General features: G+C 45.9%; 1 protein-coding gene across 1 annotated transcript in view; it reads right to left on the reverse strand.

Annotated features, from left to right (window-relative positions):
• SLC12A4 (solute carrier family 12 member 4) overlaps positions 1-25118 on the reverse strand; it is a 112752-nt gene that overhangs the window by 42445 nt on the left and 45189 nt on the right. Inside the window, exons 2-3 of the mRNA XM_090062079.1 lie at positions 13707-13801; positions 11818-11949 (exon numbers count right to left, since the gene is read on the reverse strand). Of these exons, the coding sequence (XP_089918205.1) occupies positions 11818-11949; positions 13707-13801 (227 nt within the window). The remainder of the gene's footprint in view (positions 1-11817; positions 11950-13706; positions 13802-25118) is intronic.

The raw sequence follows: 25118 nt of genomic DNA on the forward strand, positions 1-25118 counted from the left end.
CCATATTGGATCAGCACCAATAAAAGGAAAATTCACACTATTGGCAATCAGCTTTTTTTGGCCAATGTAGCAGATAATGTCACCGATAAATGCCGTGTGCACATGCGCAGCCGCAGCATGCATACGGCCAGGAATGTAGCCTGGTAGCTTGAAGAGCAATGTCTGGCTGGTAAGTCTGTGGGGGGAAGGGAAGAGGTGTGGGGGAGCAGATCAAGGTCCCCTCAGTGAGGGAGGGAGTGGGGCTGGTGAAGGTGCTGGGCATGGGAGCTGCAGGCAGCTCATCTGGGGAGCACAGGAGGGGAGGGGTGGATCCCACTGCTGCACCCTACCCTTGGGGAGGCATGAGAGGGCAAGAAGCCCGCTGAAGGCTCAGGGCCAGAGGCTCTGGCCCTGGCAGGCCTGCCCCAGTGGCTCCCTGACAGCTGGGAATCCCAGCACACAAGGCTGCCCAGCCCCAGAGGGGAATTCTTCCTCCTCCTCCTTCTTCTTTCCCACTCCCACAGGGCCAGGATGGGGGCCCTGTTCAGTGCTAGGAGGGCTCTTCTCCCTCCTCCTTCCCCCCACTGCAGTGGGGTGGGGAGGGGTCTCTGTGAAGTTGCCTGGTCCCAAAGGAAGGCTCTTTCCCCTGCTTCTCCCCCATCACTGCAGGGTGGGGAGTGGGGGCTGTATGGGATACTGCCCAGCCTCAGAAGTGGACTCTTCCCCCACTCTGCCCCCACCAGGACAGGGGGAGGCTCTGTTCCATGCTGGGGGGAACTCTTCCCCCACCTCCTACTCCCTCCAGAGGGGCAGCTGGAATGCAGAGCTCAGCTGGGCAGGGTATGGGTATGTGGGCTGTAAGGGAGGGTGGGACGTGTAGAGACCCTTCCCCCACACACACACACACACACACACTCCCACCATGTGCTTGCAGCACTGCACTCACAGAGGGGAAGCCCTGCGCCGGACTCTGCCAGAAAGCAGAGGGTAGGGCTCCCTCTACTCCTGGCAGAGTGCGGGGACCTGCACAGTGGGGAGCAGGGGAAGCAGCTGGCTCCAGTGTGCAAGTGCTGGAGCTGCAGGCTCAGGGAGCAGAGCCCTGGCGATAAGGCAAGCTCCATTCCCCTCCCGCCATGCAGCTCTGGCCAAAGCCCTGCCTGCACCAAGCACAAGTGCCCTGACCTCCCCTTCTGCTGCTGCTGCTGCCAGGCAGTGGGGGCTGCATACCATAGGGGGAGTGTCTGGGGGTCCCTACACCCCTGGAGCCTTACACCCATACCTTGCCCAGCTGAGCTTTGCGCTCCTGCTGCCCCTCTGGGAGGAGGGGGAAGAGTTCCCCCCAGCATGGAACAGAGCCTCCCCTTGTCACCCACCCACGATCTGGTGCTGGGCAGCATTACATGGAGCACCCCCCACCCAGTCCTGCAGAAGCAGGGATAAAGGGAGGAGAAGGAAGAGTCCCCCTCCACCACCGCACAGAACAGAGTTCCCCTCCCCACCCTGTGGGACAACCAACCCAGCATGTCCCCGTTAAGGTGAAGGGGCTGGGAGAAGGGTCAATTTCTCCCTCGGTCCCTTCCCTACAGCTGGGGTCTGCCATCTCTAGAGGCCACTGCTCCCTGGCAGACAGGCTGAACCCAGCTGCAGTGGGGAAAGAGGGGAAGGAGGGAAGAACAGAACATCATGCAGAACAGAGCCCCCCTCTTCCTGCCCACTTTGCCTTAATGGGGCCATGGCGGCTGGTGTCTCTGCTAGGGCCGGTCCCTGCTCCAGCTACAGAGCAGAGGGGCAGGGTCAGCCCTGCAGCTGGAGCAGAGAGCCCCTCCCAGCCCAGAGAGCATGCTGAGATGCTGGGGGAGTCTGTTACAGGTTTAAACCATTTTCTGATCTCTTAAACCAGTTTATGTGTAACATTTGTCCCTAGCCAAAGGGTGTACCTAGCAACTGCTGTGTTATATTGGTTATACTAATGCTTTTGACTTAACGTACGGCTGTCTAACATCTGAGTAGCCATGGATTGCAGACCCCCGGGCACACAACATGCAGGCTTACATCCCCCATGCCACACCACCCACTACAATGCATGATGTTAACTCATATGTCCCTCTCACCCTGTACTGTACTGTATAGTACTGTGTTGCCTGAGGTCTCCAGCTTCCCCCTACCTCCCCAGCCACAGTCTCCTTCAGCTCTGGCTCACTGCACTGCACTGCACTACACAGCCTTATGCTGCCCCCATGGGTGGGGTCAGGCAGTGGATGTAGGGGAGCCCAAAGACTGCAATGGTGACAGCTGAAGAACAATGCACAAATGGAGTAGTACTCAGACGAGAAGCCTGGGGGCTATACCTTAACTATTCAGGGGCTGCATTCAGCCTGTAGACTACCAGCTGGACAGTCCTAACTTAACATATAATAATAGAGTATACTCATAATATTTTAGATGCCCATTTTAGATGTTACTCAGTCTGCTAATCTACATTTGTATATAGCTTTTGTTTTAGAGGTTTTATACCCACTCACAAGAGAAATGACCTTACCAGGAAGCATCCTGTGTTGTACCCAAACACCACAATACAATACCACAATACAAAACATTTTAGAAATGAAATCCATTTTCCATGACATTATGCATTGTTCTATGTAACTTGTGCCATTTTTTGCTTACCCTGAAGTCTCCATTATTAACCTCTGCAGATACCCAATTGTTGGCTACAAAGGACCGACTCTCAGAATCATCATAAATTCTAGTTTATTGGATGGGAAGTAAAGTTACCAGTAAAATCATAAATGCAAACTGAGTTATGAGTGGTACTGGTCACCTTAGCACACACATACGCACATGCACTCACTCATTCAAACCCATGCAGCATAGTATACAGTAGCTGCTGTAGTGATCAAGAGAGCACTGGTGTCCGTATGTTTACCTATCCGAGGCCCTGACAGCAGACTCCAATGCTCAGCTTCCTTCAAGGCAATGGCTTCTCCAGAACAGGGGTTGCCTGCTTGTCCTTGTCTTGGTAAGTCAGGTGCTGAATGAGAGAACACCACTGAGGGCCATGCTTCACTGCCTTTTATCCCTTTCTGGCAGATTTGTGTGATTCCCCCCAGCATCATCTTGGCTGCCCAATCCGGAGGATGCTGTAGCATGTGGGTTTTGAGTACTACATGACATCCATTAGTCACAGGGTCTCTGCCTGCTGGTACCTTAAGTTTTGGGAGTCCACCCTTGACTTATTGACTTAATGGATGTATTGTCATGTGTTACAGGAATAGTCAATAGAGTGGGTGCCTAGTTCCAGGAATCAGTTTCTTGGCATGATTAGCTTAAAATGGCTTATAGGGTAGAGTTTTGTAATGGTACCTTCCTCTGGCTAGGCTATTGTCAATTAACAGCCAGAGGTACTTGGTTTGTCATTCATACTTGCATTCATTCAAGGGACTGCCCAATATAGCAGATTTTACCACTTTACAATTACAATTTAAATGCAGGTTTTAACAATGTTCCAGGGTATAATTTCATTCTACAGGGAGTACATTCCTTAAGGGTTTAAAAGTATAAAATACAAAATGCCATTGTAAACATGAGACAGATGAATTATAAAAATGCACTACGAGAAATATATAAAAATGCAATGTGAAGTTGTGAGGATCAAAGGCTAGTGGTGACAGTAAGTGAATTAGGTTAGCACCAGGATATATTTAGTGTCTTTGAAGTGGATAGTTTAGTTCTTTTATTTCTTTAGTGACACTGAGCTTAACTGATATGTAGATGTAGTTTCTAAGTTTCTCCTACAGAAAGCCACTTCAGCTTTCTGGTTTGCTCTGAGCTTTGCCACACACATGCAATGACTGTGCTAGGTCTCTGCCAATACTTAGAAGGAAAAGGGAAAAGTAATGCACAAAATGGGGGGGAAGTTTGCAGTCAAGAAGGGGCTTATATTATATCCATGTCCAGAAGGGAAATGTACAAAGGGAGTTTTCTGCTACATAACAGTATATATGGCATGCTCCAAAGATAATCAAAATTCAAACCAAAGTCAGCATGTATAAAATTTGTACTTGAAAGTGTTTACATTTTTAGTATGGAAAAAAAAAAAAAAACCTTACTAATTAAACCATCTGATCTTTGCAGCAGGAGCAACATTTACAACTGCAAGGTTTTAATAATGTTAAAGTTTTCAGGAACATATCATGGCTCACAGCAACAGAATTATGAGTGGACAACATTGTTCTCAAGTGTCCAGATTTAGGGTAACTTGACTTATGTCCCCCAGTTCCTGAAGCTTTGTAATACAAGAGCTGAATTAACAAAAAACAAAACAAAAAAAGTTTCTTGGCTACAAAGAAAACCTTGAGAACATAAAATCAATACTTAACATTTAGAAAGCAAATTAAAACCCTAAAAATTATCAAAAACAATAATTCAAGTTTGGGAGAAGTCTGAATCAGTATTTCTGAATATTTGTGGTTGGCAATATGATAAAATGCAACTATCTAAGCTACTGCTGCCAAATTTGCAGACTCTAAATTTTCTTTCCTGCCTAGACTGAAAAAATCAGATCAAAAGGGTAGCAAGTAAAATTACTTTTGGACTACTTGGCTTTCTTAGCAACCAGAACCAATCCTTCCTTTACACATTACTCATAGCACTAACAAGTATAGTACAGTTCTAAGCTTGCTAATTGCACTCTCCATGGTCCCAGGCCCTTCACTCATGGAATTGCTTGTGGCTCACATCAATTAGGCTCACTTTTGCCCCAGACTGACAACTCAGCTCCTCCACCTCTTCTGCTCCTACTGGCAACTCAACTCTGTTGCTCTGGTTCCGCTTCTCCCAAAAGCTGTTTCTTATGCACAGCAAATCGCAAGCTGAGTTTCAACCACAGGGAAAAAGACGTGTATTAGCTGCCTCATGAAGTCTACAATGCGAAAGCAAAGCAATTTAAGAGATGCTACCATGTGTGCTAAGAAACAGATCTAAGTTACAGCCTTACTAAGTAAACTTCAGACATAATCAATCACACTGGGATTTTTTTTACCTAATGCAGAAAAATGCTGCCAAAGAAAAAAAGCAGGATATGATTGCACCAATTTGTTAACATTTATGTTAGTGGCTTGCAGTGATTTTCTCCTTCTTTATAGCATTTTATATCAACAAACTTTACTCGAGTAAACGAGAAAATGAAATTAGTGTTGACATATCAATAGAAGGTAATCCAAAGTTATGAGGGAAGTACACAATCTTGTGATTTCCCAAATGGAAGGAAAAAAAAAAAAGAGCAATTTAAGCTCTTCATAGTAAAGATTACTATGAGGCTACAAGATATTTTAATAGGACGTGCTAACTAAAGCTAATGGTTTTGATCAATTGTCAAAAAGTAAAAACCCTTTCTCTGAAATTAGTTAGGTTGCAGTTATGCAGCTCGCTTTTTATTTTGCATGTGTAGTATTAACTCTGATCAGCTTCAGATGTGTAACTGATGCAAACTACTGATCTGAGTCTTAAGAATACTAGTTGCTTTATACCAGTATGATTGGTTTTCAAAGCAACTGGCTGCAGGCTTAAAGGAAATTGACACCTGGTGCTTCTATAGAGACACCCCAAATGCCATAACCATACATATTTGCATAGAGCTGAACAGCCAATTGAAGCTACAGAAGTTCAAGTATTTAATCTAAATTCCCACTATGGGGAAGAAGATCTTTATTATTTTTGAAGCACTGTAACTACTCCAGTGCTCTACCACAGACGGTATTCATTAACCTAAGAGAGAAAACAAAATCCTTGTTCAAAGAGGAGCATCTGTAATGACTAATAAACTTATCATGAATGACAGTGGTTTCTATTATATCATTGAATTGCATAATATTATTCTACTAGTGAAGCAAGGTAAAAATAGTTATATTAAAACATCATTTCTTCTGAAATTTGCTTGTCATATTATGGGACTTCCCACAAAGTTGGTGAGAGTTTTCTGTAGTCCTACTCTTTTTTAGAGGAGACTGTGTTAGCATTTTTCACACTCTTATTAAGAAGTTTCCAAGTCTCTTCCTATCTTTGCAATTCAGAAAGCAGGAGGTAGCAACAGTCAATTAGGAAGCAAGAACTCTCAAATCAGTGATCATCGCCTGCTGGAATTCACCATCCAGCGCAAGGTGGCAAAGGCGTGCAATAAAGCAGCAGCCCTAGATTTTAGGAGGGCAGACTTCTAAGGAGCAAAGGAGGATAGTTGGAGAAGCGCTGAGGTCCCGGAAGGGAGGGGAGCCAGGTGTCCAAGGAGAGGGGTCGCTCCTTAAGGAGACGATCTTCCAAGCCCAAAGGAAGGTAATCCCGACGAGGATCAAAGGGAGCAGGAGAGCACACAAGCCTCCGTGGCTCACCAAAAGCATCCGGGAGTGTCTCCTTGCTAAAAAGGAGGCTTACACCCAATGGAAGGAAGGGGTCATCACCAGGGAGGGCTATTCTGTAGTTGCTCAGGGATGTAGGGGGGTAGTTAGGAAGGCCAAGGCAGAGATGGAACTGGGGCTAGCTTCCCAGATTAAGGACAATAAGAAGTCCTTTTTTAAATACATAGGGGGTAAAAAGAAGGTCCCAGGTAATGTGGGGCCCTTGCAAGACGCCATGGGAAACTTGGTCGTCACACCAGACGGCAAAGCTAACATGTTTAACGATTTCTTTGCCTCTGTCTTCCTAAGTAGGGACCAGAACAGCCACCTCCCTGCTGGGCCTCGGGCCCTGGGGGAGGCACACCTGGGCCACGGGTTAGCGAGGATTTAGTTAGGGAGCTTCTGGAGAGGTTGGACATATTCAAGTCAGCCAGTCCGGATGATCTCCACCCTAGAGTTCTAAAGGAACTGGCCGAGGTCATTGCAAGTCCCCTGGCACGGCTTTACGAGCACTCGTGGTGCTCTGGTGAGGTAGCGGAGGACTGGAAGAGGGCCAACGTGGTCCCCATCTTCAAAAAAGGCAGGAAGGAGGACCTGGGAAATTATAGGCCGGTTAGTCTCACCTCGATCCTAGGCAAGCTGTTCGAGAAAATTATGCTGGCACACATCCAGGAGGGGCCAGCAGGGGACTGCATGCTTAGGGGCAACCAACATGGGTTCATCAGTGGCAGGTCCTGTCAGACCAACCTGGTGGCCTTTTACGATCAGATCACCAGTTCGTTAGACGCAGGGGTAGCAGTGGATATAATCTTCCTGGACTTCCAGAAAGCTTTTGACACTGTCTCTCACCCCGTTCTCATTAAGAAACTGGGGGCTGTGGTGTAGACACCCACACAGTCAAACGCGTCGCCAACTGGCTGGAGGGCCACACCCAGAGGGTGGTAGTGGATGGGTCCTTCTCAACCTGGAAGGACGTGGGCAGTGGGGCTCCGCAGGACTCAGTCCTCCGGCCCACACTGTTCAACATCTTCATCAGCAACTTGGATGAGGGGGTAAAAAGCACCCTGTTCAAATTTGCTGAAGACACTAAGATGTGGGGGGACGTGGGCACATCGGAGGGATGCAACAGGCTACATTCAGACCTAGACAGGTTACAAGGGTGGGCAGACAAGAATAGGATGGGCTTCAACACAGACAAGTGCAAGGTGATGCACCTGGGGAGGAACAACCGGCTCCATACCTACAGGTTGGGGAACTCCCCTCTCGTCAGCACGGAGGCGGAAAGGGATCTGGGGGTCATCATTGACTCCAAGATGAACATGGTCTGGCAGTGTGGGGAGGCAGTCAGGAAGGCCAACCGCACCTTGGCATGCATCCACAGATTCATCTCGAGCAGGTCCAAGGAGGTGATCCTCCCCCTCTACGCGGCACTGGTCAGGCCGCAGCTGGAGTATTGCGTCCAGGTCTGGGTGCCACACTTCAAGAGGGATGTCGACAGCATGGAGAGGGTCCAGAGGAGGGCCACTCGTATGATCAGGGGACAGCAGGGCAGGCCCTATGAGGACAGGCTGCGGGACCTGAACCTGTTCAGCCTCCAAAAGAGAAGGCTGAGGGGGATCTTGTGGCCTGTTATAAACTAGTCAGGGGGGGATCAGCAGGCATTGGGGAAGTCACTGTTTCCCCGAGCACCGCCAGGAGTGACCAGGAATAACGGTCACAAGCTGGCAGAGGGTAGGTTTAGGTTAGACATCAGGAGGCACTACTTCACGGTCAGGGCGGCTAGGGTCTGGAACCAGCTTCCAAGAGAAGTTGTGCAGGCTCCTACCCTGGAGGTGTTTAAGAGGAGGTTAGATGAACATCTTGCTGGGGTCATTTGACCCCAGTATTCTTTCCTGCCATGGCAGGGGGTTGGACTAGATGATCTGCTCAGGTCCCTTCCGACCCTAGAAACTATGAAACTATGAAATTATCTTTTCATGTCTGTCATTTGCAAGTCCTAACATTTGCACTTGCCCTCCCTGTGATTTTTGCAATTTTAAATCAGCAGTCATTGTGAGAACAACTGCTTTCTCAAACTGCTAACGTGATGACAGAAACTAAAGTGACATTGATGTTTCCTTGTCCAAGGTGAGGAAGTAACTGAGGTACCTGTCTTCTCTTCACAGAAAGCTATAGTTTATAGAACAGGTCACAGAATTCATGCAATTTAACATGCTAGATCCACTGATCAATATGCTGATAGGAGCTGGTGTATAAACTGGATCACCAAATTCATTGCAGCAACACGTACCTACTCTAGAGCTGCAGAGACTTAGGAAGCAAGACAGTGCGAGTTTGCAGAGTCCAAACCACCTCTTTGCTCTAATTGTTTCCTATAGAACGTTTATTCAAATTATTTGTGAATCAGTCACATTTGTAATTTCAGTCACATTAGTTGAATATGTTGCAGAATATATCTGTTATATTAATCAGCAAAGAATCTGTTCACTATGTTACCATTTAATAAAAAAAGGGGATGTTCAGAGTTCTGTGATAGTTTTGGTGTGTCACAATGTGTGTGTTGGGGGCAGGGAGATGGAACTTCAGGAGTGTATACTTCAAAAAGAATGATACTGGGATTTTTTTGTTTTCAGATAAAAGCCACAAGAAGAATACCATTTCCACAGCTTCTGGGAGCTCTTCATGCATTGCACTGTTGTTCTTGCTCATAATTTTGCACTCAGTTTTGTGATATGAGAAGTATTATTTCAGTATAAGGTTTTATATTCATCAAGGTGTCTAAACACTACACACTCTCTCACAGCATTAATGTTCTTTAACCCTAGAGAAAAGGGATGATGGTGGCAATACTGCTAGAAACATTAACCAATATCGATGCTACAAAAACATGTCTGATCTATGGAGTAAACACATCTGTTAAAGATAAATGCAAGGACATGGGGGAAAAAACCAGAGCTCAGTCCCATCTGCACATTCACACAGAAGTAGGTTTCAACCATGTCAAGCTCTGGTAAGTGATGACAACATCCCAGTACTATGTGGCCTACAACGGAACAAAAATTTACTCTTTAACATGAAGCTTCACTACATATAATTTTATTATAAGTGCATTTCATTACACAAACTGTAATGAAAATATTAAAACCACTTAATTTCATAAACTGTTCCACTGGGGATTAACAGCCACTTATCAGTTTCCCCATCACTGTTTAACCCAGGTGTAGACAACCCCCAGCACATGTCCCAGAGTGCAGCATGCAAGGGAATTTTGCTTGGCATGTGTGCCTTGAGGTGGATGGTGGGGAAGGAGCCAAGGCTGCGCTGCCAGAAGGATAAAGCCCTTGGTGGTTCCCCAGCCATCTGCCCCTGGCAGGCCAACTTCTTACAAATTGAGGTTCTGGGTGTTTTTGGCACTCTGCTGAAAAATGTTGCTGATCCCTGGCCTAACTCATTCCTTAGTAAAGCTGGAGTGTGTTGGGTCAGCAGTTATCTGCAGCCCAGCCACGAAATTCTCTGCATTCTTTCTAAAAGGGGAAAATAAATTACTAGCTTTCAGATTAAGTGGCATCCTGCTGTGGTATTTTGGACAACCAGTCATTCAACAGTAACAGGCACTGTTAAAATCACTGCAAAATGCTAAAGATTGAAGCTGTCATACATGCCTATACTTTGTAGTGTACACTCTCAAAATGCCTTAAGCAACCTTAACTCAGCTTTGTAATGACACTATAAAAGCCACAATATTAAGGCATTTTAACACTTGTGGTCCTAGATAAAACTGATGTTTAAAACACATTAGCTTGTTTATGTCTATTTTGCTTACTGGAATCTGATTCACACAGAAGGATTACACACAGGATAAGGATGCTGGACCAGGACTATGTCATATGGTTAGAGGGGTTGCCTTTGAAATTCATTTCCTAGTTTTCATTATTATGAACTCTGCCTCTTGTCTTGGTGATTCAAGATTTATGTACATTTGACAACAACACATGGCAACAAGATGTGAAAATAAATCTGTGCACTTCAAAGTCCATGGCTGTTTACTTAAAACTTTCTGATGAACTTTCTTGTGAAAGCCTGAAAACTGGCAAGACCGTCAAGTGTAACATGCTGATTTTACTTGTTGCAGTATTGTGATCTGGTTTTCAAAGCTGTTGAGCACCTGCAACTCCTAGAGGATAAAAAGGGAGCCATTAATTTCAACAGGTGTTTCATTTCAAAGTTGTTTTGATGCATTTGGAGCTTGAAACAGCAAAATCTAAATGAAAGGCTTCGAAACAGCTTTGAAACGAAATGAGGGCACTCAAAACATTTCAAAAAGCGTGGCTATCCAATCTGTGTGTGGGGTGTGTCAGCAGGCTGCCACTCTTAGATCTGAGTACAAGTGAGGCAAGCAGCTGCTGCAGCTCCAGAAGGGGCCAGGATGGCTCAGGTAGGGGGTGTGTGGAGCAGCAAGTGCACAAGGAAAAGGGGTGCATAGTGCCAGGAAAAGTTCAGGGAAGGGGCAAGGAGTGCAGTGGGGATAGCACAGGGAAAGTTAGCATGATATTGGTGGAAGAGTGCGGAGGACAGGGCCCACAGTACTGGGAAGAGCACGAGGGAAGGGAAGCATGGCATGCAGGGATGGGGCTCAGAGAGGGATGCACAGAGCAGAGGGAGCAGGGGGAGCATGGAAAAAGGGGAGTGCAGAGAAGGGGTGCACAAAGCAGCAAAGTGAGGTGCTGTGGCTCTAGCCCTGCCTGACTGAGGGTGGAGGCTAGAATTAGCTACTGGCCTGCCCAAGTGCTCCATTTTTCTGTGGGAGATAGAGCCAGAGCACCTGCAAGGATAAGCAGGGTCAGGGGAGGCATCAGAGGGAGGATAGGTAGCAGTGGGGCAGGCTATCTGCTTCCCAGCCACTGCTTTCCCTGTGGGGCAAAAGGTGTGGGGAGGAGGGGTAACTTTAAGAGGACCCTCCTATAACTAGATTCTGGATGTGAAAAACTAAAACAATTTTGTAATTTTCATGCCTAGAATCTAATGACTGAGGGGTTGTCTTAAATTCAAAGTAGTCTTGGATTCAGGTAAATATGGTATGGTACTACATACTAGAGGCTTGCCCAGTTTTGAAAATTGGATGATTTGCCCTGACCTATTTTATCAAAGTTCCAGAGAATAATACTATCAGAGACATTCTGCACTAGGGTGACTACAGTGCTTATGGATAAACTTCACCTCTAATTTTCTGATGGCAGCAGCTTATCCAGAATCAATATATTACAGGTAACTCTTTCTGGCATGGTGTTCACTTGGGATTCTGCCCTGCTCCCATTGAAATAAATATAATTCTTCAGTGAGAACAGGGTTAGGTCCTCATTCAGAAAGTTTCTCCTAGCAATAAAATTAAAAAAAAAGAAATCTCAAAATGCATAAGAGCCTACTGGCCATTGAGAGAAGCTCTACTTACTTTTGATATTTTCCTCCTTGAGCCTTCAGCACTTTCTGCCTCTTCATGTTCCTTGGCTCCCTGAGTAAGATTTGTGTAGCTGACCAACTTGCCAAGCAGAGAAGATACTTTTGGTCGTATATCCAATTCTTCCTGTAGAGGAAAATTACTCATATATTTCTCCAAGCCAAAATGTTTTAAGAAAAATGGAGCAGGTCACGTTGTGCCTTGGCGTGGCCAGAACTGGAGATGCTGGAAAGCACACCAAAGGAGACAGCAATGGAAGAGATGGAATGTAATAGGGCTGTGCGAAGCTCCAGGTGCTGATTTGATTTGGAGGAAATTCAGCCTGATTTAGTGGCTGAGTCTCCAAATCAGAATTGAATCATGGGACCAATTAAAGGGTCCAAATCAATTTGAAACTCTCTGAATCTTCAGAAAAAATTCAGAAAGCTTCAATGATTTGGACAGTCCCCAGTGGCTGCAGCAGGGAGCTGCAGCCATCCTCAGAGCTAGGGGCTGGAGGAGAGGGAGAGGACCATGGGGGGCCCCTGCCAAGCCCCATCCCCTGCCTGCCAAAGCTCCCAGTACTTTAAAAAAAGCCCCACTCATTGGATGGTGCCAGGAGGGGGGGGAAATCCCTGATGCCCCCCCCCCACTGTCCCATGCTGCATGGGATCCCTCCCCGCCCCCCATCAGTCCCCCAGCCCCCACATAGCTGCCCTGCCCACTCCAGTTCTGGCCCTTTAAAAAGGAAAAAAAAAAAAAGAGAGAAAAACCCTGGGACTCACCACTCCTGCAGCGGCCTTGGGGCTTCAGAGCCCCCCACATGGTGCAGGGTAGCGGGGAGGCAGTGCAGATCATCTCCCGGCCAGACAGGAATGGTGAGTCTGGGAGGTTTTGGTTTTGTATTTTTTTCTTAAAGGGCCAGAGCTGGGGTGGGCAAGGCAGCCATGGGGGGAACTGGCGGTGCAGGGGGAGAGTCGAGGTCTCATGCAGAGCCCCCCCACACAGCGTGGGGCAGTGGGGATTGTTCCCCCTCTCCCCACCCAGCAGCACTCAGCGAGTCGGAGCTTTTTTCCACCCCCAAAATGCTGGGAGCTGGGGCAGGCAGGGCAGCCATTACTGGGGCTAAGAGAGCAGGCAAGGGATGGGCCTGGGTGATTCGGCCTAATTAATTTGGGACAGTGATTTGAATTGCGGAATTGAATCATTGTACCCCAAAATCAGCCGAATCTGAAGCAAATATTAGCTGCTTCACACAGGCTGAGAATGCAAGTCTTTGTGGATTTGCTAAAAGGTTTTTGGAAGGAATGGCAGCTCTGCTAGGAAGGGGATGTGTTCACTTGGCATCAATGACAGCAGGGGCTCTGACCTTCTGCTTCTCAGGCCTCCAGTAAGTAATACAATGCAGAGAAAAAGAAGCCTGACCTCTGGGAGTACAGGAAAGTGAATGATTTGCAGTTAGCTTCTGTGTATATGTAAGCCAACATTAGAAAAAACACTTTAGTTCAGGATGATGATGAATAGGCTGAGGCTCCCCTTCAGTTAATTTTGTAGCCAAACAGCATCCACATCTACTACTTCCCTCCCCCCCAATCTCTCCATAATCCATATCTCAAATCCACCCATGTCCAGATTCTACGTGTGAACTCCTCTTATCTTTAGCCTCTTGATACTAGATACCCCCAAGAAGGAGACCAAAGTAGTAACAGTATGAAATGCATTAGCATGGTAGCTGGAATGTTACCTACTCCTTTCATTCTCCTTTTCTACCTACTGCCAGAGTAAACTTTGAAAGCCAGTTTCCCCAAGTGAAATCAAGATAGTAACCTCTGGATCTATTCTTTATAACTATAAGACTATGGATATTCATGCCAAAGTGTCTGCCAAGCAAAGTTAAATTTTACCTCAAATAAAGCCAGGTTTCTGTCATAGTAATCACCTCCCTTGCCAGCTTCAGAGTTGTTAAGGAATGGACTATTTTCTTTATGATTGCCATGACCTGCAGGAAGAATAAAGCAGCATTTTTGATGAGTTTGGAATGGAAGTAAGATCTCAGGAGAACTTAACTCAGAAAAAAACCAAAAGAAATGAGCCATTTTGCTCTTTTAAAAAGATAAGCTCAACAGAAACTAAAACTTTAAAAAGGTGCAGAACTGTTATAATCCATAACATTAGTCATATCACAATAGTAAAATCAGTCACTGATATTACCCTCCGTGCAACACAATTACAATATATACATAGAAACATAGAAAATAAGGGCTGGAAGGGACCTCAGGAGATTGTCTAGTCCCCCTACTTAAAGCAGGACCATCCCAGCCAGGGCTTTGTCAAGCTGGGCCTTAATAACCCCCAGGGATGGAGATTCCATTACCTCTCTAGGTAACTTGTTCTAGTGCTTCACCAGCCTCAAAGTGAGGAAGTTTTTTCTAATACCCAACCTAAGTTTTCCTTGCTGCAACATGAGACTCTTGCTCCTTGTTCTGTTATCCACCACCACTGAAAACAGTCTAGCTTCACCCTCTTTGGAACCACCCTTCAGGTAGTTAAAGGTAGCTGTTAAATTCCCCCCACCCCAGTCTCCTTTTCTCCAGACTAAATAAGCCCAGTTCCCTCAGCCTCTCATCATGTCAGGTCCCCCAGACTCTTAATCATTTTTGTTGCTTTCTGCTGGACTCTCACCAATTTGTCTACTTCCTTTCTATACTGGGGAACCCAATACTGTGTCCAGCCAAAACTGGACATAGTACTTTAGATGTGGCTTCACCAGTGCAGAATAGAAGGGAATAAATACTTCCCTTGACCTGCTAGCAACGTTTCTACTAACACAGCCCAGTATTCTGTTAGCCTTCTTGGCTTTACACTTCTCCTTGTTGAACACCATGAGATTTCTTGTGACCCAATCCTCCAATTTATCTAGGTCATTCTGAATCCTACCCCTACTCTTCAGCATATCTACTACTCCCCCCAGCTTGGTGTCATCTGCAAACTTGGTTAGCATGCAATCCATTAGAGGCGTGAGAAGCGGGCAGTATTTGATTTGGATTCAGCCCAGTTTGGGGGACAGCAATTCGATTCTGAAGATTTGATTCTGATTCAGAGAATCAGAGATACAGCCATAGACATAACTTTATATGTTTTTTCTATGTACCTTGTGAACGCTGAGATGCTCAGTGATCGGCCATGGGGTGACCCCAGGTGCCCCCCCAGACCCAGGAGATACTAGTCACTGAGCCAGGTGACAGGGTAGTCCCCCATGCACTCTGCAGCAGATCCAGAAGTGGACTGTAAGTACTTCTGGTCCACTTCCGGAGCTGCTGCTAAGTGTGCAGGGGGCTCCCCCCGCGCTCCCATGGGACACTCCATCTACCCCACCATCTCAGCGTTCACAAGCTGTGCCTGGTACCTTGAGGTACGTAGAAAAAAAATCATATGAAGCTGCGTCTATGGCCAAATTGTCAAATCTCTCTGAATCAAATCGATTCAGAGAGATTAATGGGTCTCCCGATTCAATTCGGATTCAAGCTGAATCTCCTCTAAATCAAATCGGCAACTAAAGCTTCTCATAGCCCTACAATTCATCCCATTTTCCAGATCATTAATGAAGATATTGAACAAAACCAGCCCCAGAACCGATGCCTGTTCTATATGAGAACAGTGAAAGACAAAACTGACCCCAAGATGAAATTTAGATGGGATCGTTGCCAAAATGACACTTAGTCTAAGAACATTAAAAAATATAAAAGGAGATAGAGTTGCACAATATAGAAGACGGCTCTTGAGAACACCTGGAAATATTTTAAATTAAGTTTAAAAAGGAAATTACATCTTGAATGCATGAAAAAGGGCAGAAGACTGAAGAATGAGCCAAGGGTTTTTTGTTTTAATGTCTTTACCCAATTTTAAAATAGGCAAAGCAAATAAAATAAATTAATTTAGCTTCTGCTGAAGTAGTACTACACAAGTGAACGTATGTATCCATTTTGATTCAATGAAACCAGGACCAACTACACAAAATTACAAAAATAAATCCAATTTACCCCAGGAGGAAGAGGTCCCTAAGTGCATACAGCATCACATACTTCCAAGTGCATGAAAGCATTTATTATGTGTAGTTAGGAAATTGCTATGGAGGAAAATATATGATTCCAGTTATTCTGGCAACATTAGGGAAAGAGGTGTTATTTCCTGAGAAGTACTCTCAGATTATTTTACCATATCCACACTGCCTCTATGCTGTGCTCAGAAGTACCACTGTGAAACATATCATGCCCATTCTTGCTCTGCATGCCAAATGCTGCCAAAATGTGATGTAGATTAGAGTTAGCATATTTCCAGGAGCAAAAAAAGAGGACACCAGGGTGGGGAGGGGTATATGGTTGAGGGGGAGACAGAAAGACAGGAAGACCCATGCCCTGCCTCTGTCCCTCACACCTAAGCCCCTGCTTCCCCAGCTCTCCCAGCACCCCCCTCACTCCCAAACCATAGGCTCCTGCCCCCCAGCCCTGCCAGTGCCCCGCACTCTGGACTCACAGATCCCTGCCCCTCCCCCGAGCCCTGCTGCCCAACCAGCATGTGCACATGCGCACACACAGTCTTTTTACCTGGCTTGCCGGGGCCTGCATGGGGAGCACATGACCCGACAGCCAATCACCTTGCCCACTGCTCCCAGTCCCAAGCAGCCAGCCTGGGAAAGCAGAGAGAGCAGCAAAAAACCTGGACATCTGCTCTTATTTTAAAGACCCACCCAGACATAGCAGAGGGGACCAAAAAAAAGAGGACATGTCCAGGAAAACCTGGACCTAATGGTAAGCCTAACGTGCACAGATAGAGATTTTTGGGGCCAATACTGATCCAATTTCCAATACAGCTGCCTCCAACTGGTAAGTCCAGCATGGTGGAAGGATAGTGGGGAGGCAAGGGATGAGAGAGGAGGCAGATTAATGCCCCCCCACAGTGAGGGAGGGGGCAGGGGTAGGAGCTGCCAAGGTGGGGCGGGGGAGGGGGCAGCGCTGCAGCTTGTAGCGGGGGCATGGCTTACACTCAGGGACGACATGGGGGATTGAATGTGTGAGGGGAGGGCTGCAGGCTCTTCTCAGCAGGGGCTAGACTTGGAGCAGGTGCCCTGCCCTGCACAGATCTGTGAGGTACACCCTCCCTGTGCCCTTCTGGGGTACAAACAGCAGCAGGAGGCTCCACCCAACTAGCCACGGCTCCAACCACAACCCCACCCCACCTGGGCAGCACCTGCCCCCTCCCTCACCATGGGAAGCCATTGATCGCCCCCCCCATGCCCCTTCCCTCCACCCTCCCCTTTCACCTCACCAGACTTACCAGCTGGAGACACCTCTACGCTGTCAGTTGTGTTCCTTCCTGCCTGAGTGCTGCACTGCAGCTGCACGCAGTATGGGTATTTATCGGCCAAATTATTGGCCCTATCGGGCCAATATTCAATATAGCCAGTTTTTTTTACATCAGTACCGAACCAATATTGGACCAATGTATATGCACCTCTGCCTAATGCAGATATGCTTAAAATAGCACTGCAGGCCAGTAAACAAGCACACCGCAACCAAAGAAAGCTGCACTGGGTGCTCACCAAGCAATTCCTACCTTACTTTTTTTCAGGCTGTGGTGTACAGAGCAGATACACAACACTCTTTAGAAGATTCAGTAGCTGCATATGCTTGTCTAACTTTGATTTAAAGCAAAAGAGCCAGAGAAGATATTTACATGCAGGGAAAGGCACTTATTTAAACCTTTAGAAACAACAGAATGGCTGGAGTTTCTACACTGGAATTAAATCTAGGTCCTGAAACATGTCCTACGGTTTCAAATGAATACCATCTTACCTGGACAAAAGATGTATTGTTATAATAAACAGAATGCAATATTTAGCCTCCAGTGAACTTTACTGAACAAAAGCCTGACCAAACCAGATCAGGAGGGCTGAGTCACAGTTCTGTTGCAAAGGTCTGGATGCCCTTAAGTTTCACCTGCCCTCAGCCATATGGCTGCAGGAGCAAGCTAGGGAGGAGCCTCCCATTTCCATAAAGTGGACTGACTATAAGCCCCAACACCTCAGTGGGTACTATACCACACCAGAAGAACAGTTATCCCCCCAGGCTCTTAAGGAAAACTACCTTCATGGACCCAGATACATGGTTTCCCCTGCGAGGTAAGGAAACAAACATTGCATTGCATTCTTGAAACATCTAGTACACATGCACAATGAAGGCAAGCAATCCACTGAAAGCAGGGAAGAGGCAGATACTAAGCTTTGGACAGCCAAAGTACTAGATAATACAGTCTTGAATAAAAGACTATAAGAAATCAAGGTGATAAAGTTTCTTCCTTTACCTTGAAACCATCCATATACTACCAAACACATTGGTTTGTTTTAAAAGAAGGAAAGTTGTGTGCAGAGCTGTATCTCTGCCACAACAAAGCTCACTGTTATCAGTCAAATTATCATTTGAATACCTGAGGACCACTGCAAAATAAGAGCTTTCTTCCTTCTGAGGAAGATAATTTTGTGCTATATAATCTGTTCTTTACAGATTTCTCAGATAGAAGAATAAAAATGTTATTGCTGTAACTGCAAGGACACAAACTCACATTACATTTTTGTAACAGTTTTTCCTTTTCCTGTCACACCACTGTTTTACCAAATTCTCTTTATTAGTTATGCAAATGCCTTGGACCTTCAGCTCTTGAGATGTATGCATCATCATTATCAACTAGCCCGACATTTAGAATATTTTATTTAGTTTGTTTTATTGAATTTATTTATATTGTGCACAAATAAAAAACAGAAATGTTACAAAACAAGCACTCACAGGGAGTGCCAAAATTAAGACAGTCTCTTCTACCTTATTTCATCCCTCTGTGAGGAGACATTATGCAATTTATGTAATCAGACTATCATGTATGCTGCTCAGTGTCCCAGTCTAGTCCTGCTTCATCCATCCTCCCCAATGTTTCTCAGATCCAGTCTCTTCAGCCAGTCAGTCCCACGTCTTCGAAGCCTCTGCAGCATCTGCCCCCATCCTGTCACCCAGGCCGATTCTGTTCATTCTGCACTGAAATCAGACAGATTTATCCTTCCTAGCGATCCATGATCTTACTTCAGGTGCCTTGTCCCAGCACAGGCCAAAACACACCAAAGCTGTAACCAGGAAAATCTGATTCCCAGAATAAAGCATGCCCAACATAGACAGAATCTTAGGCAAATTTGCTGTTTATCCAAAAAGTCTGAGCATTTTATGTACAAAAGTGGGGGGAGGGGTGCAGAGATGGTCCCCTAGGACTTAAGTGTAAAAACATTTTCACTGGGAAAGCAAAATGCACAAAAGCCACCTCCTGTCAAATTTCCAAACCCTGCTTCAAAGCATGGGATCTACAGAGTTTCTCAGTAGGATTTTTAGCATGGCTAAAAAAAAAAAAAAAAAGCTTTTTTGCTACCAATGAGCTCAGAAATAGCTAAACTATTTAGGCTGATACTTTAGTGTGTAATTTCCATGAAAAAAAAGGCAGATACTACATAGAAAATCTGCCTGGAAAAACATCCCAAATGGTTAAAATTTTGCTAAATTATGAAAAAATTATCATTCTTATAATACGAAGAAGACACAGACAGGCCCAGTTCATAAGAACTGTAGACTTGTGTGAAAGACCCTACACACCAGAGCTGTCCAACTTCCAAGCAGCTTGGAGCAACACCGCAGCGCCTGAACTAGTGAGGTCCAGAGGGCGACTAAGCTGCATCCTGTGCACATCGGTAGGCGCCTCCTCCCCACTCCCCTGCCCTGCTGCACTGCACATGTGGGCAAATGCTTCCCCACACAAGCTGTAGCACACACATGAAAGAGGGCATCCCCCACCAGCAACTGACACGGTACAGCACATTGCTCAGCCTCACCTGCAGCTCCTTGTGGGTTTTCCATAGCACCACACTGCACAGACACCTTGGGCCTCAGGTCAGACAGCAGAAGCTGGGGAAAGTACAGGGAGCCCCAAGATGTCAGCTGCTGCTGCAGCTAGAGCAATAGGAACCAGGCAGGAGTGCAGGTCCCCTATTAATCCCTTGTGGGCCACATGCTGCTCACAGGCCACCAATGGACAGCCTTGTCCTACATATCAAGTATTCCCATTCCACCCTACTTCCAAAAAAATAGTTACCTACAAAATTCTGTAACAGATGCCAGTGTAGTTAATATTGGGCAATGCAGCTTGCAAAATTAGCTTCTTTTTCCTCTGAGGCACAAAGTTATTTGGAGCCCTATCACAGCAATGCTTTTTCATGGTTACTTGGCTACAGGGTTTGATAATTTGAAGTGGTTTAAAAACAAATGAACTATTATCTTGATTAGAATTGTTTAACTGCAAGCAGCTCAGCTGGAGAGGATCCAGGAAGGAGCAGCATTCCTCTTGCTTCTATTGGAAATGAAAAAGATTGAGGCTGTGATCATTATCAGTCTTAGATGAGTTTAAATATGTCTTGAATAAAACTGAGCAACTACAGTCTTCACAGAACCCAGACTGTTTAGTTCTTGTGAAGTTAGAGTTTAACCTGTTCTCCAGATGTGAACACTCTAAATAGTTTGCTTTAGCTCATATGAGAGCTCTCTCCTTACCAGGACTGCCTCCACTCTCCTCCCCCCACCCCCAATACAAAAAACACACACACCTCATTTCTCACCAGACATACAAAAACAAAACCATAAATTAATACACTAAGATTTTCTGCTTAAGTGAGACAGTTTAAGTTATCACTTTAAAATTTCCCTGGATGCAGAAAGCAATGTTTGAAAAGCTTTCCATAATTTGCTAGCATACAGTTTCTCCAAATCATGCTTTTAATGAGCTATTTCAGTTATAGCGCACTTGGAACAGAGACCAAAAATATTTGCATAAAGCAGGCAGGCAGCTGTGAACGTTTCTTTTCATGTTTCTGCCAAAGGACCACAATTGTAAACTAGCAACAGACTCCTGATACCCACAGGTGGGGCCAGCTGTGGAAAAATACATTACTGCCAAATTCACCTATGCAAAAATCACGGTCATGCCTTCCAAAATCTTTATTTTAGACTCAACTACTTTTAAAAACAGAGTACTCTGTATCTGCCTTTTGGGTTTTTGAGCTTCTCATGTTCTACATATTTTAGGTTTTTATCCCCACAACCGCGAAGGCTAGCAATCAACATTAAAAAACAAAACAAAAGCAGAGATTTTCATGTAGTTACATATATCCAAGAACTAGGGTTAAGAAAACAAACATTTTTGCACTACTAGGTAAGATCACCAGGGTAGCAACACAGTGTTGATTTGAGAAGTTTAGTGACTTTCAAGTATAGGAGAACATCTATCAGAAACTCAGTTAAACCACCACTTACTCCCTGTCCTTGGTTAAACCAGTTTTAAGACAGTGAATGATAATATTAATAGAGCAGCCCTACCAGCTCTCTCAAAATTTAATTCCTCATTAAAGAAGTTGTGATGACTCATAACTAAAGTTTGTCACCTATATCAGCTTCGATAGATCCAAAGTTTTAAAACCAAGCTACCAGCTCATTTAAAATATACTAGTCCTTTATGTGAGCATGTTGGGTAATCTCTTCGGGTTCTTCCTGTACTCTCCTGCCACAGCTTGGATTTAATAAGAAAAGGAAGGAGTTGATAAGGTTCTTGATCAATAAATAGTACCCAGATGTTACATGCTCAAATTATAGGTTTATTTTTTCAAAGTAGCCGATACAATGACAATAGCCTTGCCAATTCCTTCATTGGCAAAAGCAGCAGGTTTGAAGATGAGGAAAACCCCTGGGTGTAGCCATCAAAGATTCATTGTTTACACTAATCTTAACCACTAACTGCCTTATTAGAGGAACACGGTTTCTGCGTCTTTTACTCTTCGCCCGCAGCTTGTTCCTTTTTTTTTTATCTTCTAAATCAGGGATGGGCAATTATTTTGTGTGGAGGGCCGCTTACTGAGTTTTGGGAAGCCATCAAAGGCCAGGTGCCAGGCAGCCAGGGGCAGATAAATATTAATTTTCTAAATTTTTTTAGGGGTCCCATGGGCCGGATAGAATGGTCTGGTAGGCCACATCTGGCCCGCAGGCCACATTTTGCCCACCCCTGTGGGCAAAATAGTCATTGTCCCAGCAGGGTCAGGGACTTATCTGTGTCTCTGTGTCATTCCACCCCCCCGCATATTCCCAAAGACACCATCTTTTACTTAGCTCTCAGCCAGGCCAGCTCCCACCACCTCGTTGTCCCTCCAGACTCACCACAGCAGCACAATCCTTTGTAGCAGTGTCTGTCCAAACCTGACCACTGAGTCATCAGGAAATCCAGAGATCCTAGCATCCTACTAAGTCACAAGTTAGACTTCTTTGTCTTGTTCAACTCTCTAGGATCTTGATTAACCCTGTGTTCAACTTCTGGTGCCTGAAAGCAATCGGTGAATGTCCCATTGCTGGTTTTATCTCCAGTTTTCACGGCCTAATCATCTCACCTCTTTCCAGGTGCCCTGTGACCAGTGGGGTCCCCCAAGGCTCTGTCCTTGGACCCATACTGTTCAACATCTTCATTAATGATGTGGACACTGGAGTCAGGAGTGGACTGGCCAAGTTCGCCGATGATACCAAACTTTGGGGCCAAGCATCCACGCCAGAAGATAGGCGGGTGATCCAAGCTGACCTGGACAAGCTCAGCAAATGGGCAGACGAGAACCTGATGGTGTTTAACACCGAAAAATGCAAGGTTCTCCACCTTGGGAGGAAAAACCTGCAGCACCCTTATAGGCTTGGCAGTGCTACGTTGGTTAGCACTACAGAAGAAAGAGACTTGGGGGTCATTATTGACCACAAGATGAACATGAGCCTGCAATGCAATGCTGCGGCTAGTAAAGCGACCAAAACGCTGGCTTGCATCCACAGATGCTTCTCGAGCAAATCCCGGGATGTCATTCTCCCCTTGTACTCGGCCTTGGTGAGGCCGCAGCTGGAGTACTGCGTCCAGTTTTGGGCTCCACAATTCAAAAAGGATGTGGAGAAGCTTGAGAGAGTCCAGAGGAGAGCCACGTGCATGATCAGAGGTCAGGAAAACAGATCTTATGATGACAGGCTGAGAGACATGGGACTCTTTAGCCTGGAAAAGCATAGGCTCAGGGGTGATCTGATGGCCACCTGTAAGTTTATCAGGGGTGACCACCAGGATCTGGGGAACGTTTGTTCACCAGAGCGCCCCAAGGGATGACGAGGTCGAACGGTCACAAACTCCTGCAAGACCGTTTCAGGCTGGACATAAGGAAGAATTTCTTTACTGTCCGAGCCCCCAAGGTCTGGAACAGCCTGCCAGCGGAGGTGGTTCAAGCACCTACATTGAACACCTTCAAGAGTAAATTGGATGCTTCTCTTGCTGGGATCCTATGACCCCAGCTGACTTCCTGCCCTTTGGGCAGGGGGCTGGACTCGATCTCCCGAGGTCCCTTCCAGCCCTGATGTCTATGAAATCTATGAAATCCTCTCCACCTGGCACTCCTCCCAGAACTAGCCCAAGTAACATGGCTCCTGCTTGATTCCCTGTTACACCTTACTTCTTGAAACCTCAGGGTCCCCTGTACTGATAAGTTTTTAAATCCAATGCTTTTGTGGCACTGGTGGATCTAGGATTGCAGCAACAGGGGGGCAATGCAGCCACACATTCTTCAGGGTGGGATGCATGTGCAGTGAAGAGTGCATTGTGCACATGCCACACAGCTGATGGAGATGTGGTACAGCCCTGAGTCATGACCTTGGATGCCAGGTGAGGTCTCAGGAGCTCCTGCAGGAGCTCTGCATGTGCTGTGAGCTCCGAGCTCATCAGCCTAAGTAAGGTCTGTCAGAGTTACTGCTTTTAAGTGAAATCTGAATGCAATGTGTGCAACAACAGGTAGAACCAGGGGAGCATTCTGCAGAGCTGTGATGTCTGTTAAAAAAAAAACCTCCCAGAAACCCCCAGAGGCTGGGGGGCAAGGGAAAAAGGAAGAGGAAGCCTGAGGCTGGAGTAAGGGAAAGAAAGAGCAGCATGCGCATGGAACATGGTCAGCCCTACAGAGGAGCGTACAGTAGAGCTACAGATCTCACTGGCTCAGTCAGCCAGGACTGTGGACTGAAAGAGCTAGACTCAGACTTGGGGACAACTGTAGGCTGCTGTTTGAGCACTTTAGGGACTAATGGCTTGTTTGGGACAACCTCCAGAGGCACAGGGGGAAGGAATTAGAATGTTGAGTATATGTTACCATAGAGCGTCTATACACATTCTCTGGGGTCAAGGGGGGTGCTTTATTAGAACACTCTAATTAAAGCACCCTCCGCATCATGTGTATGCTTGGAAACCAGGTGCGGGTCCTGACTGGGACCATGCAGCTTTCTTTAATCATAAGACTTCAGCAAAGTCGGTGCTAGAGTTTGGCATTGCCCAAGACAATTAGTTTTAAAGGCTTCCCCACAAATCAGCCCCAAGATTCAGAACCCGGTGGTCCATGACCTGTTCATCAGTGATGCATTCAGTGTGGAGAAGCAGATCTAGCTTCGGTTGGGGGGGAACCATAGCTTGAATAATGCCACAAAGCTAGCCACTGAGATGTAAATGATGAAAAAACTAGAGACCCTAGATATTCAAGGTGCTGAGGCAAGGGTGTATGTTCATGCCAGGGAGAAAAAATCATGAGCACACTCCAACCCCAGACTCATCAGCCTTGTGAATGGTGATGGTGGCTGAGAGAATCCGAGGTTAACAGGACCAGCTCAAGAAGAGTATGGAAACCCAATCCCAGAGCAGGCATGCAAGGGGAGGTTCTTCTAAAAAAATAAAATAAAATAAAATGTTTTGTACCTCTTCCCTAAACTTCAGTCAAGAGTAACACACTGCTAATCAATTGAAAGTTTAAATTTTCATCAGTAGTAATGCTGTCAACACAAACCTCTAGCAGTCATCCATCTATTGAGTGCTCATTCATAACTCTCTCTCACCATACCAGTCTTCTACTTCCCTCCTCTCACTGACTTCATTTCGCCATCCTGGTAGACCTTACCTTTCTACAGTTCCCATACTCCTTTTCCTCCCCTCCGTTCCATCTTTATCTCCCTATTTATCTCCTGAACCCATGACCTTCAGCTCCAATGCTCATGCCAATATTTTTAACCTCACACCTATACCTCTCTGACTTTTCTGTGTCTGAAATGCCTGTTCCAACTCAAAAAACCACACACACACACACACACACACACACACACACACACACACACACACACACACACACACACACACAC

The sequence above is a fragment of the Crocodylus siamensis genome, chromosome 9 (genome assembly GCF_052110815.1).
Source record: "Crocodylus siamensis isolate JL-2025a chromosome 9, ASM5211081v1, whole genome shotgun sequence".
NCBI classification, from domain to species: domain Eukaryota; kingdom Metazoa; phylum Chordata; order Crocodylia; family Crocodylidae; genus Crocodylus; species Crocodylus siamensis.